The 12,856-nt window shown below is 65.2% G+C and overlaps 1 protein-coding gene across 9 annotated transcripts in view; it reads left to right on the forward strand.

Annotated features, from left to right (window-relative positions):
* PLEC (plectin) overlaps positions 1-12,856 on the forward strand; it is a 49,880-nt gene that overhangs the window by 25,858 nt on the left and 11,166 nt on the right. For 8 of the 9 annotated variants that reach the window (XM_075549136.1, XM_075549144.1, XM_075549140.1 and 5 more), the window contains 29 exons: positions 2,210-2,271; positions 2,625-2,714; positions 3,431-3,508; positions 3,587-3,679; positions 4,281-4,447; positions 4,945-5,060; positions 5,151-5,257; positions 5,399-5,518; positions 5,594-5,689; positions 5,846-5,973; positions 6,184-6,277; positions 6,676-6,830; positions 6,942-7,251; positions 7,380-7,457; positions 7,545-7,706; positions 7,837-7,941; positions 8,089-8,184; positions 8,325-8,450; positions 9,033-9,185; positions 9,266-9,420; positions 9,501-9,627; positions 9,749-9,932; positions 10,016-10,173; positions 10,565-10,743; positions 11,473-11,611; positions 11,684-12,040; positions 12,121-12,204; positions 12,338-12,442; positions 12,523-12,621. In XM_075549136.1, coding sequence (XP_075405251.1) covers positions 2,210-2,271; positions 2,625-2,714; positions 3,431-3,508; positions 3,587-3,679; positions 4,281-4,447; positions 4,945-5,060; positions 5,151-5,257; positions 5,399-5,518; positions 5,594-5,689; positions 5,846-5,973; positions 6,184-6,277; positions 6,676-6,830; positions 6,942-7,251; positions 7,380-7,457; positions 7,545-7,706; positions 7,837-7,941; positions 8,089-8,184; positions 8,325-8,450; positions 9,033-9,185; positions 9,266-9,420; positions 9,501-9,627; positions 9,749-9,932; positions 10,016-10,173; positions 10,565-10,743; positions 11,473-11,611; positions 11,684-12,040; positions 12,121-12,204; positions 12,338-12,442; positions 12,523-12,621 — 3,923 coding nt within the window. Of the gene's footprint in view, positions 1-1,554; positions 1,777-2,209; positions 2,272-2,624; positions 2,715-3,430; positions 3,509-3,586; positions 3,680-4,280; positions 4,448-4,944; positions 5,061-5,150; positions 5,258-5,398; positions 5,519-5,593; positions 5,690-5,845; positions 5,974-6,183; positions 6,278-6,675; positions 6,831-6,941; positions 7,252-7,379; positions 7,458-7,544; positions 7,707-7,836; positions 7,942-8,088; positions 8,185-8,324; positions 8,451-9,032; positions 9,186-9,265; positions 9,421-9,500; positions 9,628-9,748; positions 9,933-10,015; positions 10,174-10,564; positions 10,744-11,472; positions 11,612-11,683; positions 12,041-12,120; positions 12,205-12,337; positions 12,443-12,522; positions 12,622-12,856 lie in introns of those variants that run through there. The other variant, XM_075549138.1, reaches the window with a different exon arrangement.

Raw genomic sequence — 12,856 nt, forward strand, 5'->3', positions numbered from 1 at the left:
TGGAGCTGGGCCTGGGGGCGAGGAGCGTCCAGCTGGCCTCTGCCCAGGCTGCACCCTTTTAGGTAAGGGTGTGTGTGATGTGGCCCTTCAGGGCCACCCTTTCCTTCCTGGTGGGCATTGGGATGACCCCCATCTTCCCAACTGTGGTGTCCAGGATACCTGGCAGGCTACAGGGATGATTAGGGGGGTCCAGGCGTGGGGGAGGTGGTATTTTTAGGGGCTCCAGGTTGGGGTGCGAGGGTGGGGTTGGGGCTTGGAGAAGCATAGGGGTGAGAGGCTGACCAGTGTAGAATTTCTGTCTCTGAGCCTCCTCCCCTGTCCCGACTAGTCAGAGAGAGGGTGGGGGTTTCTGGACGTCTCCTGGAGGTCCATGTCCAGGGGAATAGGCTGTGCCCTTGGTGTGGGGAGGGGACACAGCCTTGACCTGCTCTACCATCTGGGGCAGCCCCACCCCTTGAGGTTTGGTGCCCTCCTGTGGCTGCAGAGGGGGCCGCAGGGATGGGGTGGGGTGGGGTGGGCCTTTCCGAGAACAGAGGCCCCTGGGGGCGCTGGAGAGGGAGGGGTGAGCCCACAGCTGGATCCCATCAGGCTGGCCACACAGCCAGAACTGGAACATTCCTGCGGTTGGGCAGTGGTTGGGCGGGCTGGCCGTCCCTTAGATGCCTGGGCTGATTCTCTGACCTGCAGAGAGTGTCCTCAGGGGCGGGGTGGCCAGCAGCGCCCTTTGCCCCTGCGCTACTCACCTTTACAACCTGTGGCCTTGTCTCTGAGCCCCACCTGGCTGCAAACAGCCCCCCACCCCTCCTGACCCAGGTGTGTTCCTTTCCCATGACTCATGACACCCCCTCCCCAGTCTGAGTCACCACTGGTGGGGTGGGGGGGCCCTCCAGGTGCCCCCTTGCTCCTGCTCCCTGTGCCCCATCCCCCAGAGGGGAAATGCTCTTGCCAGGCTCAGCTGTGAGTCACCACTCAGCCATGTACTTGGTCTGCCTGCCCTTGCCCAGCCCAGGTGGGCGGGCGGGCGGGTGTGGGGAGCCCCTTGCTCCAAGCTGCCTGGGATCCCAGAGGCTCTGGGAGCTGGGGGGCAGGGACCAAGCTGGGTGAGTATGGCTCCTTAGTGTAGCTGGGGAGGGGTGGGGCAGGAAGAAGTAGTGATAGTTGGTCCCCTTCCCTGAGCTGGAGGCCACACAGGTAGAGGCCCCTGCAGCTGTAGGACTGCTTGCTTTCCCCAGGGCTGAAGGCCTGTTCTTTGTAGGGCTTCCTGCCCCCTACTACCTCCCCGCAGGTTTCCCCCCCAGATGGTGTGCCCTCTTAGGGCCTTGCCTGCTGGTCTTGGTACCAGCCCTAACACACACACACACACACACACACAGATGTGGGTGGTGGTGGAGGAAACCCTGACTTCCCCTTTCTGGAGAGGCAGGGTGCGGCTGCAGGGGAGGGGCCACCAGCCTTCCCGCCGCTGCCTAGGGGGGGACACTCCCCTCTGGGGGGGAGTAGGGTGGGGTGGGGCCATAGGGGGCGGGGGCAGCCCACAGAGAGAGGGAAGGCAGGGAGCGGCCAGGCCACACCGTCTCAGCTCCTCTGAGCTGGTAGCTGTGCTGCTGCTTCTGCCACTGCTGCCCGTGGGCCCCGCCGCACTTCACACAGCCCCTGAGGCCACCATGTCCCAGAACCGGCTCCGTGTGCCTGAGCCCCAGGGCCTGGGCCACCAGAGGACCAGCTCGGAGGACAATCTCTACCTGGCAGTGCTCAGGGCCTCCGAGGGCAAGAAAGGTAGCAGACCTGCCTCAGGCAGGACCACTGGGAGTGGTCGTTTCCTGTGGCAGGAAACCCTCCCTGAGAGCTAGCAGGGAGCTCGGGGCACAGACAGAGCCTGGGCAGCACTGCCAGGGACTGGGCTGCTGGGGGGCAGGGCTGCCCCACCCAGTACAGGGCAGCCAGCTCTTGGCGCCTTCCATAGGGCAGAGGGACTCCTCTGTACCCCTGCTCTGCTGGAGCACAGACTGGGGGCATGTGTGGCAGGTGTGGCAGGTCCAGACGTGCTGCTCCTCAGGTGCTGGGTGTGGCTGCAACTCTTGTGCTCTCCCACCTCAGGCTGCACCTGGGCCCTGGGACTAAGTGATCTGGAGGGTGCTGGAGCCGGGTCAGGCCAGCTGAGCCTCCTCTGTGCTTCCTGGTCCTGCTGACCCTCCCTCTGTCTCCCCAGACGAGAGAGACCGCGTGCAGAAGAAGACCTTCACCAAGTGGGTGAACAAGCATCTCATCAAGGTGGGTGTGCTGCTGGGGGCGCCCAGAGACACAGGACTCATGGGCCGGTGCGCCTGTGTGGGTGCCCTGTGGTGCTGGGAGAGTTTCGGGGGGCTCAGGCCTGGGGCCACCTGCCCACCTGCTGTCCTGCTGCCGGCCCCTGGGCTCTGTGTCCTCATGTTCATCTCTGCAGCTGCTGATCTTCTGTCCCCTCCCCACACCCCTCCTGTCTCTTCTTTCTCTGCTCCTGCTCGCCCCCCTGCGGTTCCCCTAGCACTGGAGGGCAGAGGTAGGTGTCTCATGGGCAGGGAGGGCACTCTGACCCCTCGGGCTGCTCTGGGCACTTGGTGGACATCAGCTACCTGTTCCCACAGGCCCAGAGGCACATCAGTGACCTGTACGAAGACCTCCGAGATGGCCACAACCTCCTCTCCCTGCTGGAGGTCCTCTCGGGGCAAAGCCTGGTATGTTCCTGTGCCTGCCTGGCCCGTCTCCTCTCGCCTGCCTGCCCCCCTGCCCATCCTGGGCTCCTACTGCCCTCCTGTCCAGCTCTGCTCCTGGGCCACCTGGCCGCTGGGTCCAGGGCGTCGGGAGTGCCCTCCCCGCCGCCTGGCCCGGTGACCTCACGCTCTGCTCTGCTCTGGTTTCCTCTGCTGCTTGGACTCTGAACCTTGACCTCTACCCCTTCCCCCTTTGCCCTGCTTCGGCTGGGCAGCCGAGAGAGCGGGACACAGTCAGGAGCGTGCGCCCGGTGAGTGGTTGGGCCCGCCAGCCATGCTGCAGGTGGCTCCCCACGGCTGGAGCTGTGCTCACCGGGGCTGCCCAGGGCCAACAAGCCCCACACAGGTGGCCGTGCATCTGCACCGCCCGCTGACCCTCCTGCTGCCTTGCCTGAATCAGACTGGGCAGGCTGGGGGCCGTCTTGCTGCTGTTGCTGGGTGGGAGGGCCCCTGAGCGATTGCCTTCCACCCATGACTTCCTGGTCATTGTCTCATCCCGGCCCCTTCCTTCCTGCCCAGGCCCCTGTTGGCCGGGTCCCTGCTGGGCCCAGTCTCCGCTGGCCCCCCATTCCCAGCAGGGGAGGGTGCATGGGGTGTGGGGTGACTGGGTCATTGCTGCAGCTGCCTAGTGGGGACTGGGGCACTCTGCTCCTGGGACCCTGACACCTGCCCTCTCTCAGCCCCGGGAGAAGGGCAGGATGCGCTTCCACAAGCTGCAGAACGTACAGATTGCCTTGGACTACCTGCGCCACAACCAGGTGAGGCGCCCGTTGCCCGAGCTGCCCGCACGTCCCCACTGAGCCTGACTGGCCGAGACTGAAGCCCCTTGCTCGCAGGTGAAGCTAGTGAACATCCGCAACGATGACATTGCGGACGGCAACCCCAAGCTGACCCTGGGCCTCATCTGGACCATCATCCTGCACTTCCAGGTAGAGGGAGGGGAGGGGCTCCCCCCTGCCTCCCCTCCCTGGCCCCCCAGGCCTGGTCTCCTGGCCTGGGGCCCTAGCTGAGCAAGGCAGGCAGCCTACCCGAGAGGGATGGGTCCCGAGCCTAAGGGCAGCATGCAGCATTCTGGGGCAGCATGGTGGCTGCTGACTCACCAGGGCCTGCCCTGTGGCACAGGAAGCCGCAAATCTGAGAGCTGTGCAGGCTGTGCCTTGCTGGCACGACAGGCTGAGTCACATGGGCAAGCTGACAGACACGAGGGTGGGTAGCCCCAGGCCTGAGGGATGGAGGACAGTCCTGCAGCCCTCCCATCCCCCAGCCGGCCAGTGGGGGCGGCCCTAGTTGCTTGCATGCCCTGCCCCAACTTTGGGGGCCCTGTGGTGGCCGCTCTGCCCCTCACGCCCAGGGAGCTGCCCGAGTCCATCCTGGATGACGCAGGAGGGCCAGGTCCCTCTCCCTGGCTGAGGGAACCCCCTGTGCCCCAGCCAGAGTGGCAGCAAGGGCAGGGGCAGCCTGGGTACATGGCTCTGAGGTGGCAGGTTGTGGGTGCGGTGCCCCACCAGAGCTCAGGCCCCTGCACCCTAGATCTCGGACATCCAGGTGAGCGGACAGTCTGAAGACATGACAGCCAAGGAGAAGCTGCTGCTGTGGTCCCAGCGCATGGTGGAAGGCTACCAGGACCTGCACTGTGACAACTTCACCTCCAGCTGGCGCGACGGCCGCCTCTTCAATGCCATCATCCATCGCCACAAGTATGTGGGGGCTGGGGCCGCATAGCTGGGGGCGTGGTGAGGGCACAGCCGGGCAGCTCCAAACACGCTGGGGCAGGAGGACGTCTGGCGCTGGCAGCAGCCGTGGCCTGTGGTGATGAGCACCGGTGCCACCTCCAGGAGGGTGTGGACCAGGCAGGCAGCACCTCTGCCCACGCTGCCCGGGCCCTTTCAGGAGTGCCCCGGGGGAGCAGGGTTGCTAGTTCCCAGCACCCCGCGTGAGGCCCTCCCTCGCATGGAGTGGCAGCACCCTGGAGCTCCCCAACTGGGTGGGTTCCTGAGGCCAGGTAGACAGTGTCCAAGCATGTGGTACACATGGTGTGGAGGATGGGTTATATTGTCTGTGGGGTGGGTTCTATTGTGGAGTGGGTTCTTTTGTCTGTAGGTTGAATGGGTTCTGGTGTGTGTGTGTTGGGGGTGTCAGGGGTTCTGTTGAGAGCCTCTGCCCCTGCACACCCCCCACACCCGTTCATCCCCAGGCCCATGCTCATCGACATGAACAAGGTGTACCGTCAGAACAACCTGGAGAACCTGGACCAGGCCTTCTCCGTGGCCGAGCGGGACTTGGGAGTGACACGGCTGCTGGACCCTGAGGGTATGTGTGACACCTGGGGCCAGGGGATAGTGGGGGTGGCGGCACCATCAGATCTGGCAGGGTGCCCTCTGACCCCTCCCCCTGCCACAGACGTGGACGTTCCCCACCCTGACGAGAAGTCCATCATCACCTACGTGTCCTCCCTGTACGATGCCATGCCCCGAGTGCCCGATGCTCAGGATGGGGTGAAGGCCAACGTGAGTGATGGGCGGATGGGCCAACTGGGGTCTGGCTGCTATCCCTCTGCTCATAGTCCTGGCATCCCTCACCCCCCAAGCCCCCATTCTATGCCCCTCCAAGCGCCACCAAGTGCTGACCTGCCTCCCCTGGCCCTGCAGGAGCTGCAGCTGCGCTGGCAGGAGTACCGGGAGCTGGTGCTGCTGCTGCTGCAGTGGATACGTCACCACACTGTGGCCTTCGAGGAACGCAAGTTCCCTGCCAGCTACGAGGAGATCGAGGTGCGGCGTGCTTTGGCCGGGTGGTGGGGGTCAGGGGAGGCTGGGGCAGCCATTGACCCCTCGTCCGTCCCTCAGATCCTGTGGTGCCAGTTCCTCAAGTTTAAGGAGACGGAGCTTCCAGCCAAGGAGGCGGACAAGAACCGCTCCAAAGGCATCTACCAGTCCCTGGAGGTGAGTGGGGGCCCAGCTAGGCCAGGGATTTTGGGACAGGGAGTGAGGGTGAGGGGCCAGACCAGGGGGTGCAGGCCAGTGGATAGGCTGTGGCGATGCACTCTGGGGGTGGACGGTGAGTTGTGAGCATGGCCTGGGCGCCGCCCCTACCCACAGGGCGCTGTGCAAGCCGGCCAGCTCAAGATGCCTCCTGGCTACCACCCGCTGGACGTGGAGAAGGAGTGGGGCAAGCTGCACGTGGCCATCCTGGACCGGGAGAAGCAGCTGCGCAGCGAGTTTGAGAGGTGGGAGGGTTTGCGGGAGGGGGGGGTTGGGGAGCCCGTAGCCAGGGGTGAGTCATGGCAGGGAGGAACCCCGGAGGCTGGGAGGCCCAGCAACCGCGGGTGGTGTCAGTGGGGCCGCGGGCGGTAGGCGACGCAGACAGGCGGCAGGCAGCGAGCGTGCAGTGCCCGGTTGCCCGTGCCGCTCACTCGGGGCGGGCGCTGGGGTCCCAGGCTGGAGTGTCTGCAGCGCATCGTCAGCAAACTGCAGATGGAGTCCGGGCTGTGCGAGGAGCAGCTGAACCAGGCTGACGCCCTGCTGCAGGCGGTGAGGCCCCGCCCTGGCGGGCTGAGGGGGAAGGCGGGGCCCCAGATCCGGCCACACCCTGCAGCTGCGCACTTGGAGGGGAGCCCCTCCGGGACGAGGGGCGGGGTCTGAGGGCGGGGCCGGGCAGCCCAGGGGTGGGCCCAGGCCCGCTCCGCCCCCTGGTTGCGGCTCTCCCTCCCTGGCTGTTGTCCTTGAGTCGCGTAGGCGGCAGGGTGGGTGCAGGAGACCAAGGCGCCCTCCCACCCCACCCCCTGCTCTAGTCCTACCCTCATGGGGCTGTGGAACCCATGGCTGGCTGAGGATTGTGGACCAGCAGAGCGGGGCTTGCCGGGGTCCCCAAAGGAGGGTGGCAGGGAGGGTGGGCACCAGCTCTGATAGCGCCGCCCCCCCACCCCCAGGACTTCCGGCTGCTGGTGGCAGGTAAGGCGCCTCAGCGGGCAGGAGAGGTGGAGCGGGACCTGGACAAGGCGGATGGCATGATCCGGCTGCTTTTCAACGACGTGCAGACCCTTAAGGATGGGCGGCACCCGCAGGGCGAGCAGATGTACCGCAGGTGGGCCCGCCACACCCCACCACTGCTTGCCGCCCACCCTGTCTCACACGCCGCCCAGAAGCCCCAGTTGCCTCCTTGCCACCGCTGACCGCCGTGTCTGCCCTGCTCCAGGGTGTACCGCCTGCACGAGCGTCTGGTCGCCATCCGTACCGAGTACAACCTCCGCCTGAAAGGAGGGGCGCCCGTCACCCCGAGCGTGGCGCCGAGCGCGGCCAGAGCCCGAGACCCTGAGCTTGAGAGTTCCACGCTGCGCTACCTGCAGGACCTGCTGGCCTGGGTGGAGGAGAACCAGCGGCGGGTGGACAGTGCTGAGTGGGGCGTGGACCTGCCCAGTGTGGAGGCTCAGCTGGGCAGCCACCGGGGCTTGCACCAGTCCATAGAGGAGTTCCGAGCCAAGATCGAGCGGGCGCGCAGCGATGAGGTAGGCATGGTGGTGGGCACCCACTGATAAGGTCGAGCGGGCATGGCGGTGTGCACCACTGGCCAGGTGAATGGGCACAGATGGCAGGCATTCACCTCATGACTCAGTCCCTGGTCTTGGCTGTACAGAACCAGCTCTCTCCAGCCACCCGGGGTGCCTACTCAGACTGCCTGGGCCGGCTGGACCTGCAGTATGCCAAACTGCTGGTGAGTGGCTGGCAGATGGGACACCCACCGAGGGCAAGGGCAGAGCCTAGGGGTGGGGTACACTGACACCACACCTGCCCCCCATAGAACTCCTCGAAGGGCCGGCTCCGGGCCCTGGAGGGTCTGCACAGCTTTGTAGGGGCCGCCACCAAGGAACTGATGTGGCTGAATGAGAAGGAGGAAGAGGAGGTGGCCTTTGACTGGAGTGACCGCAACGCCAACATGGCCGCCAAGAAGGAGAGCTACTCGGTGAGAGGCTGACAGGCCACCAGACTCTGTGACCAGACCCTGCTACACTCCCTACCCCCCTCCCTCCTTGCAGGGCTGGTTGGGAGCCAGCGGTCTGCCCCCAGGGGCTGACCCTGTGTCTCTGCACCAGGCCCTGATGCGTGAGCTGGAGCTGAGGGAGAAGAAGATCAAAGAGATCCAGACCACAGGGGACCGGCTGCTTCGGGAAGAGCACCCTGCCCGTGCCACGGTGGAGGTGGGGCTGGGAGGAGAGGGCCCAAGGGGGAGGAGCCAGCCCTCAGAGCAGGTGGAGGCGGGGCTGCTGTGGGCAGAGCATCCTGTCCTTGGTGTGGGCTGGTAGGGCAGTGGAGAAGGCTCGGGTCCTGACCCAGGTGGGCTGCAGTCGTTCCAGGGGGGCCTGCAGACACAGTGGAGTTGGATGCTACAGCTGTGCTGCTGTATCGAGGCGCACCTGAAGGAGAACACCGCCTACTTCCAGGTAAGCCTGCCCTGTGCTGGGAGTCCTTCCTGCCCCGCCCTGCCTCCAGGCCTTTCCCTCCACCTTGCTCCCACCAACTCTGGGGGGCCAGGGCCACAGTGCAGCCTGAGAACCCAGGTGACCTTTGGCTGCTGCCCCAGTTCTTCTCAGATGTCCGAGAGGCTGAGGAGCAGCTGCAGAAGCTGCAGGAGACACTGCGCAGGAAGTACACCTGTGACCGTTCCATCACGGTCACCCGCCTGGAGGACCTGCTGCAAGACGCACAGGTGAGCTGACTGCTGGGGAGATGGATGGGGGCAGGAGTACAGTAGTGGGCCAGACCACTAAGGTGCTTGCTTATGGGGGTCTGGACCTCCAGGAGACTGGCAGGCCTTGGGGGCAGTGGAGTGGACGGGGGTCATGGCAGGAATGAGGTGGGTCCAAACGAGGTGTAGGTGTGTGAAGTGGTGGGTCCTTGGTGGTAGGCTGAGGCAGCAGCGTGGACAGGTTACCCTTCTAGCCCACTGGTCTTTGGGCGCTTCTGTGGGGGGCCTGGGACACTGTGGTGGCCAGCATGCACTGGTGAGAGGGCCCTGAGAGTGGGACCAAGCTGTGCTCTTGGGAGGGAGTGGGAGCCTGGAGGCTAACTGAGCAGCTCCCTGAGGGGGTCAGGAGGTGGAGACTCAGAAGTCAGGAGGGGGAGGGTGTGGTTAGTGGACCTGCCACAACCTGCCTTCCCTATAGTCTCAGCACCCCTGAGGGGGTGGGGACACTGCAGGCCCATGGGGTCGGGATAGGGAGGGATTTGTCTGCAGCCTTGCCAGCCCCGATTTGGGGCTCGCTTGGCCTGACCTCTCCCCTGGCCCCAGGATGAGAAGGAGCAGCTAAACGAGTACAAGGGCCATCTCTCAGGCTTGGCCAAGAGGGCCAAGGCCATTGTGCAGTTGAAGCCCCGCCACCCTGCCTACCTGCTGCGGGGCCGCCTACCGCTGCTGGCCGTGTGTGACTACAAGCAGGTGGAGGTGAGTGGGCTGGCCTGCAGGGCAGGGCGGGGTAGGGCGGGGCATGGAGACCGTGAGGCTGACCTGGCATCTGCCCACAGGTGACCGTGCACAAGGGGGACGAATGCCAGCTACTGGGGTCCGCACAGCCATCCCACTGGGAGGTGCTCAGCAGTGCAGGCAGCAAGGCCGCTGTGCCTGCAGTCTGCTTTCTCGTGCCCCCGCCCAACCAGGAGGCGCAGGAGGCTGTCACCAGGTGAGTGCTGCGCTCCGCTGCACAGGGCGGGGTGGCAAGCCAGTGCCTGAAGCCCCACTGACCATGCCCCTGACCTTCAGGCTGGAGGCTCAGCACCAAGCACTGGTTGAGCGCTGGCACCAGCTGCATGTGGACCTCAGAAGCCTTCTGGCTTGGCAGAGCCTCAGCCGGGACGTGCAGCTCATCCGCTCTTGGTCGCTGGTCACGGTATGCTGGCCTCAACGGGAGATCCTAGGGTGGTGAGGGGCACAGGGTCCTGGGGTGGCACGGGCAGACCGAGGGGCAAGGTACTCCTGGCCGTGCGTGCTCAGCGCCCTACTGCCCGCAGTTCCGCACCTTGAAGCCTGAGGAGTCTCGCCAAGTCCTACGCAGCCTGGAGTTGCACTACCAGGCTTTCTTGCGGGACAGCCAGGATGCTGGCAGCTTCGGGCCCGAGGACCGGCTGCAGGCCGAGCGGGAGTATGGCTCCTGCAGCCGCCACTACCAGCAGCTGCTGCAAAGCCTGGAGCAGGGTGAGTGCAGCACAGGGGTGGACAGGCGGGCAGGGCATGGGGAGCTGGCGGGGGTCGGGGCCTTAGTGTGCCGTGTCCCCCAGGCGAGCAAGAGGAGTCACGCTGCCAACGCTGCATCTCGGAGCTCAAGGACATCCGGCTGCAGCTGGAGGCCTGCGAGACACGCACGGTGCACCGACTGCGGCTGCCGCTGGACAAGGAGCCAGCGCGAGAGTGCGCCCAGCGTGTGGCCGAGCAGCAGGCAGGCCCACCCCTCACCCCACCATCTTCCCCTGGACTCCAGTTCCTGCTCATCTGTCTCATCTCCCCTCGTTTCCTCATCTCTCATCACCCCTACTTTTCCCTTCCTCCATTTTCCCTTCTTTCTCTTCATTCCCCAATTCCTCATCTGATCCCCTACCTGCCCCCATTTCCCTCCCCTATTTTCTCTTTCATCACAGCCGAGGCCCCCACCAAGCTTCCCCTTTCTTTCTCGTCCCCCTATGTCCTCCTGTCTCACATTATCACCTCTTCTCCCTCCCCCAATCTGCCTTCCCTCTCCCCCATTGTCCTGAACACTACCCCCCCCCCCCCATTACCCACCCACCATGGTCCCTGGCTCTGGTGGTCACAGGACCCTCCTCTTTCCCCAGAAAGCACAGGCTGAGGTGGAGGGGCTAGGCAAGGGCGTGACCCGACTCTCTGCTGAGGCTGAGAAGGTGCTGGCCCTGCCAGAGCCGTCACCGGCTGCCCCCATGCTGCGCTCTGAGCTGGAGTTGACACTGGGCAAGCTGGAGCAGGTCCGCAGCCTGTCGGCCATCTACCTGGAGAAGTGAGTGCCCGGCCGGGGTCCGAGCACAGGGGTCCAGGGGGCAGGAGGCCCAGGCTGGGGTCTGAGCATGAGGACAGAGGGCGTAGCCTGGGATCTGAATATTGGGGGGGGGGCTCTCAGTATGAGGAGGGGTGCCAGGCAGGAGTCTGAGCACATTGGAAGGGGACTCAGGCTCTATGTGGGGTGGGGGTCATGCAGAGGCCTGTGGTTTGTGTGCATGGAGGGGATCCAAGGCTTGAAGTCTGGAGCCTGGGTGTTGGCTGAGGGCCAACTGAGCAGCAGGGGCAGGAGTGGGTGGGGGCCAAAGAGGGGTCTGTGCCCCTCAGAGTTCCTGACGGTCAAAGAGGGTGCCGGGAAGAGGCCTGCTCAGCCTTGGACAGCACTGGGCAGGCTGTGGGATGCAGCGTGGCAGGCAGTCTCTCCTGCCTTGCAACCCCGGCACAGCACCCTGCCCGTCCTCCTCTCCCCTTCCCTCTCCTCACACATGCCCACCAGAACCCTCCACAGCCATGCTTCCATCCAGGCCTGGAGGTGACAGCTGAGCCTGTGGCTGGCTGGGGCTCTGCCTGCTTCATGGGGGGCTGGGGGGCTTTAGTTCCAGTGAGTCGGAGCCCTCTCTGTCTCCTGGACCTGTGACTTGCAGTCTGGGCAGTCGGAGCCAGGCCTTCAGGCCACACTGGATTGTAGCACCGGCATCGGGACCTGACTCTGAGCCTGCTCTCCCCACAGACTCAAGACCATCAGCCTGGTGATCCGCAGCACGCAGGGGGCCGAGGAGGTACTGCGGGCCCATGAGGAGCAGCTGAAGGAGGCACAGGCGGTGCCTGCCACCCTCCCCGAGCTGGAGGCCACCAAGACCGCCCTGAAGGTCAGTGAGATGTGCTGGCCGCTGGGCAGGAGGGGTTGGGTGTGTGGGCCATGCTGAAATGCTTCCTTCCAGGAGCTGCGGGCCCGTGCTGAGGCGCAGAGGCCTGTGTTCGATGGCCTGCGGGAGGAGCTGCGGGCGGCGCAGGAGGTGGGTGAGCGGCTGCAGCAGAGGCACGGGGAGCGCGATGTGGAGGTGGACCGCTGGCGGGAGCGGACCTCGCAGCTGCTGGAGCGCTGGCAGGCGGTGCTGGCACAGGCCGACGGCCGCCAGCGGGAGCTGGAGCAGCTGGGTCGGCAGCTACGCTACTACCGCGAGAGCGCTGGCCCGCTGGGTGCCTGGCTGCAGGACGCGAAGCAGCGTCAGGAGCAGATTCAGGCGGTGCCGCTGGCCAGCAGTCAGGTGGTCCGGGAGCAGCTGAGGCAGGAGAAGGTGCGTGGGGGCCGGGTGGGGGCCAGGGCGGGGCTGGGTGGGGGGAGTGCCCCTGCAGCTGGTGACTCCCTTGCCCCTAGGCGCTGCTGGAGGAGATTGAACGCCATGGGGAGAAGGTGGAAGAGTGTCAGAAGTTCGCCAAGCAGTACATCAATGCCATCAAGGTGGGCATGCTGGCAAGGCAGAGGGTGGACATGCATATGGGGCAACCCCAGGCACTTCCCACAGCAGGAGATGAGACACATACACGAGGCACACTGGGCACTGCCTGGTGGTCAACTCAGCATGTCCCTGTAGGACTATGAGCTTCAGCTGGTCACATACAAAGCACAGCTGGAGCCTGTGGCCTCCCCGGCCAAGAAGCCCAAGGTCCAGTCAGGATCTGAGAGCGTCATCCAGGAGGTAAGCCAGGGCTGGAGGGTGGAAGGATGAGTGGTTCGGCAGGGCGGGCAGACAGACTGACCCAGCCTCTCTGCCCCCAGTACGTGGACCTGCGGACGCGCTACAGCGAGCTGACCACGCTCACCAGCCAGTACATCAAGTTCATTAGTGAGACCCTGCGGCGCTTGGAGGAGGAGGAGGTACGGGCGGTGGGGGAAGGAGGGAAGGGATCTGCCTGCTCCCCACCCCCACCCCAGAAGCAGCTGTCCACAGCCTGTCTCAGCACCCTCACCCGCCATCTGCACCACGCCATGGCCCTGGCTCCCATGTCATCTCATGGCTGTACTGCTCCCTCCCCGTGGTGAAGCATGGCTGCCGCCAGCTCTCTTGCCTGATGGTGGCGTGCTCCCCCTGGTGTCCTCCCTGTGGTCTTTG

This window comes from Tenrec ecaudatus, chromosome 5, assembly GCF_050624435.1.
Source record: "Tenrec ecaudatus isolate mTenEca1 chromosome 5, mTenEca1.hap1, whole genome shotgun sequence".
In the NCBI taxonomy this organism is placed as follows: Eukaryota; Metazoa; Chordata; class Mammalia; order Afrosoricida; family Tenrecidae; genus Tenrec; species Tenrec ecaudatus.